General features: G+C 38.3%; 1 protein-coding gene across 5 annotated transcripts in view; it reads left to right on the top strand.

The window, feature by feature from the left end:
* MXI1 (MAX interactor 1, dimerization protein) overlaps positions 1 to 18,930 on the top strand; it is a 98,322-nt gene extending 79,392 nt beyond the window's left edge. For 3 of the 5 annotated variants that reach the window (XM_060286832.2, XM_060286834.1, XM_060286833.2), the window contains exons 4-7: positions 12,837 to 12,951; positions 13,577 to 13,748; positions 14,493 to 14,636; positions 17,151 to 18,930. In XM_060286832.2, coding sequence (XP_060142815.1) covers positions 12,837 to 12,951; positions 13,577 to 13,748; positions 14,493 to 14,636; positions 17,151 to 17,314 — 595 coding nt within the window. In that variant the 3' untranslated portion in view covers positions 17,315 to 18,930. The remainder of the gene's footprint in view (positions 1 to 12,836; positions 12,952 to 13,576; positions 13,749 to 14,492; positions 14,637 to 17,150) is intronic. The other 2 variants (XM_030842474.3, XM_030842475.3) reach the window with 1 other exon arrangement.
* Positions 18,931 to 19,964: the final 1,034 nt, after the last annotated feature.

Raw genomic sequence — 19,964 nt, 5'->3', positions numbered from 1 at the left:
GCTCCGCAACGGGAGAGGCCACAACAGTGAGAGGCCCGCGTACCGCAAAAAAAAAAAAAAAAAAAAAAAAAAAGATACAGGCGGGATGTACCTGGTGGTCCAGTGGGTAAGACTTCACACTTCCAATGCCGGGGGCACAGGTTCGATCCCTGGTTGAGGAACTAAGATCCTACATGCAGTGTGGCCAAAAAATAAATAAATAAACTCCATGCCTGTGGTGATGGTTACACAACTCTCTAAATATACCCAAAAATCATTGAATTGTACAAGTAAAGCAAGTGAATTATATGGTATGTAAATTATAACTCAATAAAAATTCAAAAAAATACATGCACCCCAATGTTCATTGCAGCACTATTTACAATAGCCAAGACCTGGAAGCAACCTAAATGTCCATCAACATAGAGAATCCTAAAGATGCTAAGAGAAAACTACTAGAGCTAATCAATGAATTTGGTAAAGTAGCAGGATACAAAATTAATGCACAGAAATCTCTGACATTCTTATACACTAATGATGAAAAATCTGAAAATGAAGTTAAGAAAACACTCCCATGCCATATAAAGCATGGCAACAAAAAGAATAAAATATCTAGGAATAAACCTACCTAAGGAGACAAAAGACCTGTATGCAGAAAATTAGAAGACACTGATGAAAGAAATTAAAGATGATACAAATAGATGGAGAGATATACCATGTTCTTGTATTGGAAGAATCAACATTGGGAAAATGACTCTACTACCCAAAGCAATCTACAGATTCAATGCAATCCCTATCAAACTACCATTGGCATTTTTCACAGAACTAGAACAAAACATTTCACAATTTGTATGGAAACACAAAAGACCCCGAATAGCCAAAGCAATCTTGAGAACGAAAAATGGAGCTGGAAGAATCAGGCTCCCTGGCTTCAGACTATACTACAAAGCTACAGTAATCAAGACGGTATGGCACTGGCACAAAAACAGAAATATAAATCAATGGAACAAGATAGAAAGCCCAGAGATAAACCCACGCACATATGGTCACCTTATCTTTGATAAAGGAGGCAAAAATATACAGTGGAGAAAAGACAGCCTCTTCAATAAGTGGTGCTGGGAAAACTGGACAGGTACATGTAAAAGTATAAAATGAGAACACTCCCTAACACCATACACAAAAATAAACTCAAAATGGATTAAAGACCTAAATATAAGGCCAGACACTATCAAACTCTTAGAGGAAAACATAGGCAGAACGCTCTATGACATAAATCACAGCAAGATCCTTTTTGACCCACCTCCTAGAGAAATGGAAATAAAAAAAAAAATAAATGGGACCTAATGTGATTTAAAAGCTTTTGCACAGCAAAGGAAACCTTATAAACAAGACCAAAAGACAACCCTCAGAATGGGAGAAAATATTTGCAAATGAAGCAACTGACAAAGGATTAATCTCCAAAATTTACAAGCAGCTCATGCAGCTCAATAACAAAAAAACAGACAACCCAATCCAAAAATGGGCAGAAGACCTAAATAGACATTTCTCCAAAGAAGATATACAGATTTCCAACAAACACGTGAAAGAATGCTCAACATCATTAATCATTAGAGAAATGCAAATCAAAACTACAATGAGATATCATCTCACACCAGTCAGAATGGCCATCATCAAAAAATCTAGGAACAATAAATGCTGGAGAGGGTGTGGAGAAAAGGGAACACTCTTGCACTGTTGGTGGGAATGTAAATTGGTACAGCCACTATGGACAACAGTATGGAAGTTCCTTAAAAAACTAAAAATAGAACTACCATACGACCCAGCAATCCCACTACTGGGCATATACCCTGAGAAAACCATAATTCAAAAATAGTCATGTACCAAAATGTTCATTGCAGCTCTATTTACAATAGCCAGGACATGGAAGTAACCTAAGTGTCCATCAACAGATGAATGGATAAAGAAGATGTGGCACGTATATACAATGGAATATTACTCAGCCATAAAAAGAAACGAAATTGAGTTATTTGTGGCGAGGTGGATAGACCTAGAGTCTGTCATACAGAGTGAAGTAAGTCAGAAGGAGAAAAACAAATACCGTATGCTAATACATATATATGGAATCTAAAGGAAAAAAAATGTCATGAAGAACCTGGGGGTAAGACGGGAATAAAGACACAGACCTACTAGAGCATGGACTTGAGGATATGGGGAGGGGGAAGGGTAAGCTGTGACAAAGTGTGGCATGGGCATAGATACACTACCAAACGTAAAATAGATAGCTAGTGGGAAGCAGCCACATAGCACAGGGAGATCAGCTAGGTGGTTTGTGACCACCTAGAGGGGTGGGATAGAGAGTGTGGGAGGGAGGGAGACTCAAGAGGGAAGAGATACGGGAACATATGTATATGTATAACTGATTCACTTTGTTATAAAGCAGAAACTAACACACCATTGTAAAGCAATTATACTCCAATAAAGATGTTTACAAAAAAAACAGATGACTGTATAAAGAAGATGTGGTGTATATATATATATATATATATACACACACAGTGGAATATTACTCAGCCATAAAAAAGAATGAAATAATGCCATTTGCAGCAACATGGATGGACCTAGAGATTATCATATTAAGTGAATTTAAGTCAGACAGAGAAAGACAACTATCATATGATATCACTTATATGTGGGATCTAAAAAAATGATACAAATGAACTTATTTAGAAAACAGAAGTAGATTCACAGACATAGAAAACAAACTTATGCTTACCAAAGGGAATAGCAGGATAGGGGTGGGGGAGATAAATTAGGAGTTTGGGATTAACATATACATGCTACTATATATAAAATAAACAACAAGGACCTATGGTATAGCACAGGGAATTATAGTCAGTATCTTGTAATAGCCTATAATGGAAAAGAATCTGAAAAAAAAATGTATGTATAACCAAATCACTTTGTTGTACACCTGAAACTAACACATTGTAAATTAACTATACTTCAATTTTTAAAAATGGTTAAAAAAATTGACTTGACTGAAGAAATGTTCAGTAGTGGCCAATAAAAAAAAATATTTTAGAGGAGCAGTCTGCCTTCCCTGTTCATTTAGGCATTACTTACACCTTGACTCCTTTGGCCTGGGTAGCTCCTGATTTGACAGTGCTATTGTAGATCACCAGACTGCTGAACTTGGCTGATATTTCCTTATAGAATTCCAATTCAGTTGTTTTCTCTTGAACGAAAATAACTATTTTTAATTTTTGGTTTAAACTTGGTTCCAATATTTGAACTTTGAATCCTTTACTCTTTTAATTACCTTGAAAATCCTTGCTTTTTTCATAAACAAATTAAGCATCCCTCAAGTTCAAAGTCAAGTTTCAACCTCTTTTATAAGGCTGCCTTCTCCAATTACAATCTCTCCTTTTATTCAGATTCTGTTGCCCTTGATACCTGTATGACTCATTTCATTGTGAACCAAATGAAACAAAATGTTTCGTTCTGTAGTCTAGATTATAAACTCTTAAAATATACATTTTTTTACTTCTCCCACTCAAACAAGTGTCTGGAACTTCATTGCTGAGTACACAAAGTCATGTAATATACAACTGAATGATTTTTTAAACAGAGAAAACAGACATTTTAATATTGTTAGTTGATTTCTTCTCTTTTTTTTTTTGGGCTGCTTTTTTTGGGGAGGGGGGTGGTCTTCATTGCTGTGCATGGGCTCTCTCTAGTTGAGGCAGGCGGGGACTACTCTTCGTTGCAGTGCATGGACTTCTCATTGCAGTGGCTTCTCATTGCGGTGGCTTCTCTTGTTGCGGAGCACGGGCTCTAGGCGTGTGGGCTTCAGCAGTTGCAGCACACAGGCCTCAGCAGTTGCAGCACGCAGGCTCAGCAGTTGCGGCACATGGGTTTCAGTAGTTGTGGCAGGTGGGCTCAGCAGTCATGGCTTGCAGGCTCTAGAGCACAGGCTCAGCAGTTGTGGCACTCGGGCCTAGTTGCTCCACGGCACGTGGGATCTTCCTGGACGAGGGATCAAACCCGTGTCCCCTGCATTGGCAGGCAGACTCTTAACCACTGTGCCACCAGGGAAGTCCCTTGTTAATTGATTTCTGCCTAGATTGTATGTTTTTTTTTCACATTAAAGCGTAGTTTTATTTTTTCATCTTTTTTTTTATTGAAGTATAGTTGATTTACAATGTTGTGCCAGTCTCTGCTGTACAGCAAAGTGACTCAGTTATCCATATATATATGTATGTGTGTGTATACACACACACACACTCCTTTTTTTATATTCTTTTCCATTATGGTTTATCCCAGGAAATTGGATATAGTTCCCTGTGCTATACAGTAGGACCTTGTTGTTTATCCATTCTAAATGTAATAGTTTGCATCTACCAACCCCAAACTGTCAGTCCATCCCTCTCCCTTCCCACCTCCCCTTTGGCAATCACAAGTTTGACCTCTGTGTCTGTGAGTCTGTTTCTGTTTTGTAGATATGTTCATTTGTGCCATATTTTAGATTCCACACATAAGTGATATCATATGATATTTGTCTTTCTCTGTCTGACTTAACTTCACTTAGTATGATAATCTCTAGTTGCATCCATGTTGCTGCAAATTCTGCTTAGATGTTAATATGACTTTAACTTAGATCTCACAAAACAGAATGACCCACCCATTTTTTTTCTTGATATGAAACTATAGTAAGGAGTCATTTTGAAGTTTCTTAAGCTAAAAGTAAAAGTTCCTATATATGCACTGAATTTCTGGGGTTAAATAATTTAAACAAAATTGACAAGTTATTCCTGTGGCAAAATACTTGTTAACTTTACTAGTTAGTTGCTTTGTTAACTTTTTTAGATGATTGAATTCAGAGCTCCCTTGGGAGCCTCTAATTATTACAAGAGAACCACCAGTCTCTCTCCACCCTCCAGTCATCTCACATGAGTTCAGTTGTTAGGTATATGGTATAATAATCCTAATGAAGAGTTTAAAGGCACTTTTTATTTTTTTTTTGAATTTTATTTATTTTTTTATACAGCAGGTTCTTATTAGTTATCCATTTTATACCTATTAGTGTATATATGTCAGTCCCAATCTCTCAATTCATCACACCACCATCACCCCCGCCACTTTCCGCCCTTGGTGTCCATACATTTGTTCTTTACATCTGTGTCTCAATTTCTGCCCTGAAAACCAGTTCATCTGTGCCATTTTTCTAGGTTCCACATATATGCGTTAATATACGATGTTTGTTTTTCTCTTTCTGACTTACTTCACTCTGTATGACAGTCCCTAGATTCATCCACGTCTCTACAAATGACGTGATTTCGTTCCTTCTTATGGCTGAGTAATATTCCATTGTATATATGTACCACATCTTCTTTATCCATTTGTCTGTCAATGGGCATTTAGGTTGCTTCCATGACCTGGCTATTGTAAATAGTGCTGCAGTGAACATTGGGGTGCATGTTTTTTTGAATTATGGTTTTCTCTGGGTGTATGCCCAGTAGTGGGATTGCTGGGTCATATGGTAACTCTATTTTTAGTTTTTTAAGGAACCTCCATACTGTTCTCCATAGTGGCTGTATCAATTTACATTCCCACCAACAGTGCAAGAGGGTTCCCTTTTCTCCACACCCTGTCCAGCATTTGTTGTTTGTAGATTTTCTGATAATGCCCATTGTAACTGTTGTGAGGTGATACCTCATTGTAGTTTTGATTTGCATTTCTCTAATAATTAGTGATGTTGAACAGGTTTTCATGAGCTTCTTGGCCATCTGTATGTCTTCTTTGTAGAAATGTCTATTTAGGTCTTCTGCCCATTTTTGGATTGCGTTGTTTGTTTTTTTAATATTGAGCTGCATGAGCTGTTTATATATTTTGGAGATTAATCCTTTGTCAGTTGCTTCATTTGCAAATATTTTCTCCCATTCTGAGGGTTGCCTTTTTGTCTTGCTTGTAGTTTCCTTTGCTTTGCAAAAGCTTTTAAGTTTCATTAGATCCCGTTTATTTTTGTTTTTATTTCCATTACTCTAGGAGGTGGATCAAAAAAGATCTGGCTGTGATTTATGTCAAAGAGTGTTCTTCCTGTGTTTTCCTCTAAGAGTTTTATAGTGTCCGGTCTTACATTTAGGTCTCTAATCCATTTTGAGTTTATTTTTGTGTATGGTGTTAGGGAGTGTTCTAATTTCATTCTTTTACATGTAGCTGTCCAGTTTTCCCAGCACCACTTATTGAAGAGACTGTTTTTTCTCCATTGTATATCCTTGCCTCCTTTGTCATAGATTAGTTGACCATAGGTGCGTGGGTTTATCTCTGGGCTTTCTAGCCTGTTCCATTGATCTATATCTCTGTTTTTGTGCCAGTACCATGTTGTCTTGATTACTGTAGTTTTGTAGTATAGTCCGAAGTCAGGAAGTCTGATTCCTCCAGCTCCGTTTTTTTCCCTCAAGACTGCTTTGGCTGTTCGGGGTCTTTTGTGTCTCCATATAAATTTTAAAATTTTTTGTTCTAGTTCTGTAAAAAATGCCATTGGTAATTTGATAGGGATTGCATTGAATCTGTGGATTGCTTTGGGTAATATAGTCATTTTCACAATATTGATTCTTCCAATCCAAGAACATGATATATCTGTCCATCTATTTGTATCATCTTTAATTTCTTTCATCAGTGTCTTAGCATTTTCTGCATACAGGTCTTTTGTCTCCATAGGTAGGTTTATTCCTAGGTATTTTATTCTTTTTGTTGCAGTGGTAAATGAGAGTGTTTCTTTAATTTCTCTTTCAGATTTTTCATCATTAGTGTATAAGAATGCCAGAGATTTCTGTGCATTAATTTTGTATCCTGCAACTTTACAAAAGTCATTGATTAGCTCTAGTAGTTTTCTGGTAGCATCTTTAGAATTCTCTATATAGTATCATGTCATCTGCGAACAATGACAGTTTTACTTCTTCTTTTCCGATTTGGATTCCTTCTATTTCTTTTTCTTCTCTGATTGCCGTGGCTAGGACTTCCAAAACTATGTTGAATAATAGTGGTGAGAGTGGACATCCTTGTCTTGTTCCTGATCTTAGAGGAAATGCTTTCAGTTTTTCTCCATTGAGAATGATGTTTGCTGTGGGTTTGTCATATATGGCCTTTATTATGTTGAGGTAGGTTCCCTCTGTGCCCCCTTTCTGGAGAGTTTTTGTCATAAATGGTGTTGAATTTTGACAAAAGCTTTTTCTGAATCTATTGAGATGATCATAGGGTTTTTCTTCTTCAGTTTGTTAATATGGTGTATCACATTGATTGATTTGCATATATTGAAGAATTCTTGCATCCCTGGGATAAATCCCACTTGATCATGGTGTATGATCCTTTTAATATGTTGTTGGATTCTGCTTGCCAGTATTTTATTGAGGATTTTTGCATCTGTATTCATCAGTTATATTGGTCTATAATTTTCTGTGTTTGTCGTATCTTTGTCTGGTTTTGGTATCAGGGTGATGGTGGCCTCATAGAATGAGTTTGGGAGTGTTCCTTCCTCTGTAATTTTCTGGAAGAGTTTGAGAAGGATGGGTGTTAGCGATGCTCTAAATGTTTGATAGAATTCACCTGTGAAGCCATCTGTTCCTGGACTTTTGTTTGTTGGAAGATTTTTAATCACAGTTTCAATTTCATTACTTGTTATTGGTCTGTTCATATCTTCTATTTCTTCCCGGTTCAGTCTTGGAAGCTTATACCTTTCTAAGAATTTGTTCACGTCTTCCAAGTTTTTTTTTTGTTGTTGGTTTGTTTTTGCATTACACGGGCCTCTCACTGTCGTGGCCTCTGCCGTTGCAGAGCACAGGCTCCGGACACGCAGGTTCAGCGGCCATGGCTCACGGGCCAGCCGCTCCGCGGCATGTGGGATCTTCCTGGACCAGGGCATGAACCCATGTGCCCTGCATCGGCAGGCAGACTCCCAACCACTGCGCCACCAGGGAAGCCCCCTCTTCCAGGTTTTATTGCCATAGAGTTGCTTGTAGTAGTCTCTTAGGATGCTTTGTATTTCTGTGGTGTCAGTGGCGACTTCTCCTTTTTCATTTCTAATTTTATTGATTTGAGTCCTCTCCCTCTTTTTCTTGATGATTCTGGCTAATGGTTTATCAATTTTGTTTATCTTCTCAAAGAACCAGCTTTTAGTTGTATTGATCTTTGCTGTTATTTCCTCTGTTTCCATTTCATTTATTTCTGCTCTTTATGATTTCTTTCCTTGTACTAACTTTGGGTTTTGTTTGTTCTTCTTTCTCTAGTTCCTTTAGGTGTAACGTTAGATTGTTTATTTGAGATCTTTCTTGTTTCTTGAGGTAGGCTTGTATTGCTATAAACTTCCCTCTTAGAACAGCTTTTTCTGCATCCCATCAGTTTTGGATCATCATGTTTTCATTGTCATTTGTCTCTAGGTATTTTTTGATTTCCTCTTTGATTTCTTCAGTGATCTCTCGGTTATTTAGTAATGTATTGTTTAGCCTCCAGGTGTTTGTGTTTTTTACATTTTTTTCCCTGTAATTGATTTCTAATCTCATAGCGTTGTGGTCAGAAAAGATGCTTGATATGATTTCAATTTTCTTAAATTTACTGAGCCTTGATTTGTGATTCAAGATGTGATCTATCCTGGAGAATGTTGTGTGTGCACTTGAGAAGAAAGTGTAATCTGCTCTTTTTGGATGGAATGTCCTATAAATATCAATTAAATCTGTCTGGTCTATTGTGTCATTTAAAGCTTGTGTTTCCTTAGTAATTTTCTGTTTGGATGATCTGTCCATTGGTGTAAGTGAGGTGTTAAAGTCCCCCACTATTATTGTGTTACTGTCGATTTCCTCTTTTATAGCTGTTAGCAATTGCCTTATGTATTGAGGTGCTCCTATGTTGGGAGCATATATATTTATAATTGTTATACCTTCTTCTTGAATTGAACCCTTGAGTGTCCTACCTTGTCTCTTGTAACATTCTTTATTTTAGTCTATTTTATCTGATATGAGTAGTGCTACTCTGGCTTTATTTTGATTTCCATTTGCATGGAATATCTTTTTCCATCCCCTCACTTTCAGTCTGTATGTGTCCCTAGGTCTGAAGTGGGTCTCTTGTAGACAGCATATATACGGGTCTTATTTTTGTATCCATTCAGCGAGCCTGTGTCTTTTGGTTGGAGCATGTAATCCATTCACATTTAAGGTAATTATCGATATGTATGTTCCTGTTACCATTTTATTAATTGTTTTGGGTTTATTTTTGTAGGTCCTTTTCTTCTCTTGTGTGTCCCACTTAGAGAAGTTCCTTTAGCATTTGTTGTAAAGCTGATTTTGGTGTTGCTGAATTCTCTTAGCTTTTGCTTGTCTGTAAAGCTTTTGATTTCTCCATCAAATGTGAATGAGATCCTTGCAGGGTAGAGTAATCTTGGTTGTAGGTTCTTCCCTTTCATCACTTTAAATATGTCATGCTACTCCCTTCTGGCTCGTAGAGTTTCTGCTGAGAAATCAGCTGTTAACCTTATGGGAGTTCCCTTGTATGTTATTTGTCGTTTTTCCCTTGCTGCTTTCAATAATTTTTCTTTGTCTTTAATTTTTGCCAGTTTGATTACTGTGTGTCTCAGCGTGTTTCTCCTTGGGTTTATCCTGTATGGGACTCGCTGCACTTCCTGGACTTGGGTGGCTATTTCCTTTCCCATGTTAGGGAAGTTTTCGACTATAATCTCTTCAAATATTTTCTCTGGTCCTTTCTCTCTCGCTTCTCCTTCTGGGACCCCGATAATGCGAATGTTGTTATGTTTCATGTTGTCCCAGAGGTCTCTTAGGCTGTCTTTGTTTCTTTTCATTCTTTTTTCTTTATTCTGTTCCGCAGCAGTGAATTCCACCATTCTGTCTTCCAGGTCATTTATCCGTTCTTCTGCCTCAGTTATTCTGCTATTGATTCCTTTTAGTGTATTTTTCATTTCAGTTATTGTATTGTTCATCTCTGTTTGTTTGTTCTTTAATTCTTCTAGGTCTTTGTTAAACATTTCTTGCATCTTCTCAATCTTTGCCTCCATTCTTTTTCTGAGGTCCTGGATCATCTTCACTATCATTATTCTGAATTCTTTTTCCGCAAGATTGCCTAGCTCCACTTCATTTAGTTGTTTTTCAGGGGTTTTATCTTGTTCCTTCATCTGGTACCTAATCCTCTGCCTTTTCATCTTGTCTGTCTTTCTGTGAATGTGGTTTTTGTTCCACAGGCTGCAGGATTGTATTTCTTCTTGCTTCTGCTGTCTGCCCTCTGGTGGATGAGGCTATCTAAGAGGCTTGAGCAAGTTTCCTGATGGGAGGGACTGGTGGTGGGTAGAGCTGGCTGTTGATCTGGTGGGCAGAGCTCAGTAAAACTTTAATCTACTTTTCTGCTGGTGGGTGGTGCTGGGTTCCCTTCCTGTTGGTTCTTTGGCCTGAGGTGACCCAACACTGGAGCCTCCCTGGGCTCTTAGGTGGGGCTAATGGTGGACTCTGGGAGGGCTCATGCCAAGGAGTACTTCCCAGAACTTCTGCCAGTGTCCTTGTCCTCATGGTGAGACACAGCCACCCCCTGCCTCTACAGGAGACCCTCCAACACTAGCAGGTAGGTCTGGTTCAGTCTCCTATGGGGTCCCTGCTCCTTCCCCTGGGTCCCAATGTGCATACTACTTTGTGTGTGCCCTCCAAGAGTGGAGTCTCTGTTTCTCCCAGTCCTGTCAAAGTCCTGCAATCAAATCCCGCTAGCCTTCAAAGTCTGATTCTCTAGGAATTCCTCCTCCCATTGCTGGACCCCCAGGCTGGGAAGCCTGACGTGGGGCTCAGAACCTTCACTCCAGTGGGTGGACTTCTGTGGTATAAGTGTTCTCCAGTTTGGAGTCACCCATCCAGCAGTCATGGGATTTGATTTTATTGTGATTGTGCCCCTCCTATCATCTCATTGTGGCTTCTCCTTAATCTTTGGATGTGGGGTATCTTTTTTGGTGAGTTCTAGTGTCTTCCTGTCGATGATTGTTCAGCAGTTAGTTGTGATTCCGGTGCTCTCCCAAGAGGGAGTGACAGCACGTCCTTCTGCTCTGCCATCTTGAACCAATCTCAAAGGCACTTTTTAATGTGGACTTTATTTTGTTTAGTTTTAGTCTGTTCAGCAAGAGCACTCTATGATCATGTGAGAGTCCTCACCTAAGAGATTTTCCAATTAAAAAGGAAAATTCTACTAAAGGTTCTATGATTTTGGGAAGCATAGCAGGGGAGGAGAGTGACTTTAAAATTGTTAAATCTCATTAAGGGGAATCCATTGATAATCCTTTAATTTAGGGCAAGTTTAAAAAAATTTTTTCCTTATCCACATTAGGTATGTCACGTTTCAGCCTGGAGCCAATTACTAGATTTTAGTTGTTGAACTCAATAAGAGATTTGGAATGGAAATGCTAGCAGACCTTTAACTAGCTGGGCTAGTGGATACTGGAAGAATCTTGACAATTCATCTGCCAGATCTCTGACCTCACTACCCTTAATCATCCTTACTTGTCAATGACATAATTGGCTGCCTTATCATATCCCTCTTTGAAATTGCTAGCATTTGAGAATGTCTCTTGACATTATTTCTTATGTATTAAGGCAAAGAAAGCATAGGTCGGTGGTTGAGCTAGTAGACCGTTTTGGCCCTCTTTGAGGAAAAAATGGAGGATGTGTTCTGTTTGTGGGACAGTTGAAACAGTTGCTAAATGTTCAATTATGGCTCTTTACAGAATAGAGCTAATCTATGAGCACATCTGTGGATTTTCTTTTCAGATATATTATTAAGTGATTAATTATGTTATACTTTATGAAGCACAGGACCAGATATACGAACTAGTATTGTTTCAGGGTGAAATTATGTACCCAGAACTCTCATCATGGTAATCATAGTTCCTGTAGGGTATAGGGAATATAAATTCATGAGGCTCTCTACTAGCATTTACAGAGAAAATTTCCCTAACTTGCCCATAGGATGGGTGTATTAAAGAATACAGTGACTTTTAGTGAAGAATTCTGTCATGGCTTTTTTCCATGTGTAGGAAATTGGAGGTGGTGGGTAAGGGGTAGTAAGAGGGAAGAGGGAGACAGAAATAAAAATGAAAAGCTAATGATAGCTGGTACACTTAGATATTAGGAAGCAGGGGACTATTTTATGGGTTGTTGTTTCAGTGGCTAGAATTGATCTCAGGGCCATACATTTTGCCTAACCCTATCCTCACTGGCCACAGAATTTTGCTGTTTCTATTGTGTTGGATCATATGAAGTTGCCATTTTTATAAGTGAGAAATGGTTGAATATCAGAAATTTTGTATGGTTCAGCCTAATACATAATAACATAAACACTGTAGGATGGCTACAGTTGTGGAGAGGGGTGTGTGTGTGTGAATGAAAGGTGGAAGGGAAGAAATGGAAATTTGTGAGCATTTTGGGGTGCTCTGAAGCTGAAAACCTCTATTCTAGCCTGTGGTTTTACACATTCAAAATCAAATACAGTTGCCCAAATATGTTTTCCTACTTCCACATTAATACAGTTGAGACAGTTTATGGGGCAGGTTAAAATTAAATCACCTCTGACAGAGATAACCATTGGGGATAATAATCTGAAGTGACCGATGTTTTCAGAGTACAACAGAAATGTCAGAAACTGAAAACCTGTAGGCACACCTTCACTTGCATGCAGATACTTTGTTGAAACTGAAGAATTAGGGGCGTAACATGGTTATAGACTGAATAATGTACAAATTCTTATTTGTCTTAAAATAGGCTTTAGGATGTTTTTAGTGGAATATTCAGGCTGTACTGATTGGACTTTTTTGTCTTTCTTAGACGAGCTCATCTTCGCCTGTGTTTAGAACGCTTAAAAGTTCTGATTCCACTAGGACCAGATTGCACCAGGCACACAACACTTGGTTTGCTCAACAAAGCCAAAGCACACATCAAGGTAGGAATTTTTTGTCATATTTTCACATGATTCTCAGTCCTGCTCTCTTTTTAGCAATGATTCCTATTCATATATATCAGCTAGCACAGTGACCTCCTTTAATAACTGACCTCAAGAGAAATTTTCTGAAAACTTATCAGCTAATCTGATGGGAGCAACATAACCTGATTACATTAAATTGTTTTGACAGCGTGGTCATTTGAAGAGCTGAGAATACTAGGAAAATAACAATTACTCTGCTGATACCCTGAAGGAAGGCAGTTGTGCCCTCTGGTGGAGATGACTTCATTTGGCTGTGTCTCTCAGTAATTTTCCATCAAACTATATGGCAGAGCAAGTTTCTCTTTTGTGGTGGTAACTTGACAGACTTTGAGAATTCTATACTGTTCTAGTAATGTAGCATTCATTACACACACACACACACACACACACACAAAGTGAAGAAATAACTATTTTTCATGTTTAAAAAATATATACTTATGTATGTTTTTATGTATACACACACATGTATAGTCATTCATGTTTTCTCTGTCAAAGAAGAAATCTTTTGAGATGTTAGGTAGGAATCAGTTTTATTGTTTGTACTGTACCTCACACAAACTTAAATATCACTTTATCATTTTAGAAACTTGAAGAAGCTGAAAGGAAGAGCCAGCACCAGCTAGAGAATTTGGAACGAGAACAGAGATTTTTAAAGCGGCGACTGGAACAGCTGCAGGGTCCTCAAGAGATGGAACGAATACGAATGGACAGCATTGGATCAACTATTTCTTCAGATCGTTCTGATTCAGAGCGAGGTAGGCAGTGAGCTTCTTTGCTAATGAAACACTAGCATCCCTGTATCTGAATTTAGAGAGGGGAGGTTGGGTGGCATTGTATTTGCTTCCTTTTTTGCCAACATTGAATGTAGCATTCTAGATTTTATGTAGTCACAACATTGTCTAGCAATGCCTGTATGAATTATAGAATTTTTTTTCTTGATTATATGTATATTGAAAATTTTCCACTTTGAAACAATTTTAGACTTAAAAGTTATAAGTTTTCTGTAGAAAATTGAGTTCTCATATACCCTTCACCCAGGTTCCCCTAATGTTAATATCTCATGTAACCATAATAGTTACTGAAACCAGGAAATTAACATTCATGCAATACTATTAATTAATCTATAAACCTTATTCAAATTTCACCACTTTCCCCAATAATGTCCTTTGTCTGATCCAGGATCCAGTGCAGTATCCTACATTGCATGAGATATTTCTTCAGTCTTTCTTTCATGACCATGACACATTTGAAGAATATTGGTCAGTTATTTTATGCAGCGTTCCTCAATTTGGGTTTGTCTGATGTTTTTCATTAGATTGAGGTATTATACATTTGGGGGAAGAAATATCACAGAAGTGATGTTGTGCCCTTCTCAATTCACAGGATCAGGAAGATACATTATGTTGATATGTTTTATTACTGGTGATGTTAATTTTTTTTTTTTTTTTTTTTTGCACGCGGGCCTCTCACTGTGTGGCCTCTCCCGTTGCGGAGCACAGGCTCCGGACGCGCAGGCTCAGCGGCCATGGCTCACGGGCCCAGCTGCTCCGCGGCATGTGGGATCTCCCCATACCGGGGCACGAACCCGTGTCCCCTCCATCGGCAGGCGGACTCTCAACCACTGTGCCACCAGGCAAGCCCTGGTATGTTTGAATTAGAACCCAAACAAAGTCTACATTACATTTGTTTGTACTTTTTAAGGTACGGTTGGCCCTTGAACAACACAAGTTTGAACTGCACAGGTGCACTTATGTGTCGATATATTTCAATAAATATGTGCTACAGCACCTACATGATCCATGATTGGTTGAATCTGCAGATAGGGAGGGCTGACTGTAAGGCTAGACTCAGATTTTTGACTGTGGAGAGTTGGCATCCCTAACCCCCTGAGTTGTTCAAGGGTCAACTGTACTTCTAATCTGTAATAGTTTTCCCTTTCCCACTTTTTTTTTCAGTGCCAATTATTTCTTGTAGAACCTGGGAAACTGGGCCATTTTTCTTACAGAGTTTCCCACATTCTAGATTTGGCTGAATGAATCCTCATGGTGGCATTTGACATGTTCTGTCCCTCATATTTCTTGTAAACTGGTTGGTAGATCTAGAGGCCTGATTAAATTCATGTTCTTTTTTGAGGCAAGAATACTTCATGGCGCTGTGTACTTCCTGTTGCATCAGTGTTATTTTTGATTGTCCCATGATAGTGATAACATTGGTCAGTGGGTTCAGGTGATGTCATGTTTTATGCAGATTTATCAACCTTTCACTTAATAGTTTTAACGGTCATTGATGATTGTTGCTCAATCAATATTTCATTAGGTGTTACAAAATAGTGATTTTCTAATTCTATCATTCTTCTTGTGTTTATTAACTTTTTCTTCTTTAAAGAAGAATATTTCCTCATCAACTCTTTTGGTTACCCTCAAATAACCAAAAAGTGGGTACCTCCTTGTACCCACCCCACCTCCAAATTGCAGAGAGAGGGTATGTTTTCATCATTATAAATGTTCTCATTTTTTTAGTATTCCGAAAGTGCAAGTACCTTACCAAATACCATTCTTGTTCTTCTTTGGCAGCTCTCTTTCCCAGAGTTACAGGAACTTTTTTAGTAACATCTCTAGTCCATTTGGCCAGAACAGTCTCTCATTTTATTTTGTTTTGAGTTCAGCATGCTCTGTTGGATAGGGTGTCTTGATTTTGTTTCCCAAATGTAGGTTGGATGAGTGTTCTGTGATACTGGGAAACACTAAATAGCCTGCGAAGCATTATGGATATGAAACAAATAGTTATGAATTCATAGGATTATTTGTACAGCCTGTTTGGACAACTGCCTGCATTGTAAAAACAGATTGCTAGGGCTTCCCTGGTGGCGCAGTGGTTGAGAGTCCGCCTGCCGATGCAGGGGACACAGGTTCGTGCCCTGGTCCGGGAAGATCCCACTTGCTGCGGAGCGGCTGGGCCCGTGAGCCATGGCTGCAGAGCCTGCGCGTCCGGAGCGGCCACAACAGTGAGAGGCCTGCGTACCGCAAAAAAAAAAAACCAAAAAAACAAAAAAAAAGATTGCTAAAACTTTTAGAAGCAACAAGCCCTTTTGAAAATTATGCTCTTTAAAATAACTTACTCTGTCTTCTTGCGCTCAGCTAGAATCTGTGTTTCCTAAAGTGATTGTGTGATCAGTGTGAATAGCTGAAATCAGTGCCAAATGTGAAACATCAGGCTTTGAGTTTGTTTTAAGAGAATTGAAGAATATTGAGTTCATCCTGTCTGTTATGGGAGGAAGTGGTCTTTCAACTGCCTTTAAAAAAAAAAATGTGTATTGCTTTTTATATATTATTGGTGATTGTATATGTAGTATTTAACAATTAAAATATCTATACATAGCTGGGTCATATATGTATTTAGATTTTTTTTAATCATGTTTGGCTTTTGAAGTAAAGTTAAATACCACCAGTATTAAATAAAATGCCTTTACTGTAATCTTTACTATAGATCTCACTATAATCCAGAGACTTTTAAGACTCATGCCCTCATTTCAAGCTATATTTGATGCAAGAGAATTTAATTGAAGACAAATCTCTCAGAGTCCACTTTATAATGACTGGCTAATTTTGGTTACTGAATAGTCAGAGATCTTTATGATGAATCCTAGAAGTCTATCTGTAAAATAATACCTAGAACTATCTGTAAAATAATACCACCAAAGGCCCGGATGGATACATTTTTCTAGTTCACCTGTATTCAGTTTATGCTTTTTTCCCCCTTTAAGGCAACTCTGCTTAATAAAGATCACTGAGAATTAGTTTCTAGTTTAATGCAAAACAAATGTTGTTAAACCACTTGGGGTTGGGATCTTTTAATATTAAGCACTAATTCCCAAATAGGTCAAGTGCTTTTGGTGGAAGGTCTAGACAGACTGGTGTCAAAGGCTTTAGTAAACTTGCTGCTTAAATTGAGACCACCACCGTATACCAGACATTTCCCTTGTAAAATATATCCCTGTGTCTCTTAATCTTTGGGTCCTTCTGTTCTTCAGAGATCACTGATAATAGTTTGTATAACAGTTTATACTACAAAAAGTAGTTTCTTTTCCTCATGCCCCCCGTTCTTGAAGGCACACGTATACTAGATTACTAACATTCTTCCTTTTTTCCCTTTGGCAGAGGAGATTGAAGTGGATGTTGAAAGCACAGAGTTCTCCCATGGAGAAGTGGACAATATCAGTACCACCAGCATCAGTGACATTGATGACCACAGCAGCCTGCAGAGTATTGGGAGTGACGAGGGTTACTCCAGTGCCAGTGTCAAACTTTCATTCACTTCCTAGAACCCAGCATGGCATAACAGTGCAGGGCAAAATATTCACTGGGCCAGTTCAATCCAAACAATCTCTTAAATTGGGTTCATGATGCAGTCTCCTCTTTAAAGCTAAACAAAACTATACTTGAATGGAAGGGTCAAGAGACCTCTGTTTAAGCAAATACTTAGCAAAAAGTGGAGCAGAGGCTCCCTCAGCAGAACAAATATTCTAATATTCATATCTGAAAATCAGTTTCTAATGGCAGCAGAAAACGTGTGAAATTTTCTCGATTTGATTTAGTTGACTTGAAAGAGGACATTGGAGATTCCATCCTCTTTTTCTTTTCAAGTTTGCTCATACTACATTGATTGAGTAGACACATTTAAGGATGGGATTATGAACACTTACTGAGCTTTTTTGGTCCTAAAAACAAAAATCAAACCTATAGTAATGACAAGACAAGATAATCAGGCATTAATCTTGGATAGCTAAAGAACTATTAAAACTCAAGCCTGGGACAGCTTCTCATGAAGCCTGTGGATGATCAGTTCTTTAAAAAAAAAAAAAAGCTCATTTCATGCTCTGCAAAAGGAGAGACTCCCATGAAGCCTTTTGAAAGGGATCATCATGCAGCTCAGCTTTCTGTTGGATTCCATGCTAAGCAAGCTAACCTTATCCAGCATTGTTAGCACTAGGGCACCCAACCGCCAGCTCTACAGTCAGCTGCCCTTAGGCCCTTGGGTCTGTGTGCATGACACCCTCTACCACACAGGGCCTGAGTTCGGATAGAGGGGCCAGAAGGAAAAAGCTCCATGTGCCTCTGTGTCTGCGTGGCCAGAAGAGTTGTGCACACAGATTAGCAGGCCAAGGTCTGAGCCATGGCAGCATTTTTATTTCAGATTTTGATAACTGTTTGTATGTGTTGAAAACCAAAATGACATCTTTTTAAAGCTTGTCCATAAAAAACATAGACGTCTTTTATAGTGAAAAACACATGGGAAAAAATCATCTATTTTGATGCAGCATTTGATAATGATAAAACAAACACCTCACACCTCACTCTTTATAGTGCACAAAATGAATGAGGTCTGGGCTAAGTAGAAAAAAGGTCAATGCTGTTTTTGTTTTCTTTTAGAATCATTACCTTTTACCATCTTTTAACCATCTGATATCTATAGTAGACATACTATCATAGTTAACATAGTTAAGTTCGGCACTTGTCTCATTTTAATGTAAAGATTTGCTTCTGTTTTCCTACAGGCAGTCTCTCTCCCTCACAATCCCATTGTGCAGGTGATATTGTTGCTCTTGTCAATATTTTCAGAAATGTTATTTTAAGTGAAATTCTAGCCTGCACTTTGATGTCACGTGTTCCCTTTTTGTCTTTCAAACTCCCAGGTTCTCCCCTGGCCCTCTCCCTTACCCCAGGAAGCCTTGGAGACCTTACCCTGGCTCTTTGGACTTTGTATACTTTAAATAATTTAACTACCCTTAATTACTTAAAAAAGAAAAAAAAAAAGCTTTATGATTTTCATAACTTATTGCTGATTTTAATGGGTTAATTTCAGTCCTGTAGTTTTATTTTGTTTAGATAGGGCTGGGCAAGGAAAAAGAAAATAAAGACAACCATATTTAGCAGTGCAGTTGTGTGTGTAATGTTAGACCATCCTTTGTAAGTAGCACTTTTAACAGCTCTCACTGCTTCTATATATGAAGTGAACCATCTTGGTCATACACAAGGCCTCATCATATACTTACTTGTTCTTGTGCTCTTCCCGTGCCTCCAAAAATATTTTGTCCTTGACTGTGGTATGTTTGAGTGGAAGAAGTTCTTTGAAGTAGATGTGTGAAAAACTGCATGCCTTTAGAAGCCCATTATTAGAACTTGCTACTTCAGGTGCTGGGGACTTAATGAAAAACATGATAAAAGAAATTCATTTCTGTGGCCCAGGTAAATTATTTCTGGTTTCATTTATAATTACTCCTGGCCAGGTCAAAATGTTGCTCTATATGTTTGCTTATTTTTGACTTTCCCAAAGGAGACAGTTTGAAGACTCTGCTAACTACCATGGAAAATAAATGGAAGCCAGTGACAGAGCTTCCATTTTGTAATTCCCATGGCATTCACTTGCATCACTTGCCGAGGGCTGGAATTTGGGACTTCATTTAGGTGAACTTGAGGTGCTGCAATTTTGTTGTATATATACAGGATGGTGGGCTGGGAAGCCTTTGTCACGAACCTATAGTACCTATTTCAACTGCCCCCTAAATTACTCCTTCCCTGAATTTGTTTTCCTTGGGGGAGGGGGATGGATTGTATGATGAATAAGTATTAATTTTTTTTAAAGACAAATGGACTTTGAAGATACAAAAAGTTAACTGCAAGAAATAAAAATTGTGAATGAAGAACACACGAGTGCTTTTTGTACCGCCCTTCTCTATGAAGGAAAAAATATGAATGAGCATATCTTGAGGCAACTATCTCCTTAAATGTCTATGTTTATACCACTTCAGTGGTCTGAATTAATGGCAGTTTAATCATTGCCATTTCCTGTTCAGTAATTTACAACAGGTGCCTTCTTGACTGATAATTCCACATAACCTAACTGCAGATGGTTTAATGTACCCAATAATCTTAATTTCTTCAGGTAGGACACAAAGCCATTTGTCATTCTAA

This window comes from Globicephala melas, chromosome 16, assembly GCF_963455315.2.
Source record: "Globicephala melas chromosome 16, mGloMel1.2, whole genome shotgun sequence".
NCBI lineage: Eukaryota > Metazoa > Chordata > Mammalia > Artiodactyla > Delphinidae > Globicephala > Globicephala melas.
Note: the sequence above shows the minus strand (reverse complement) of the source record. Positions and strands in the feature narration are given on the sequence as shown.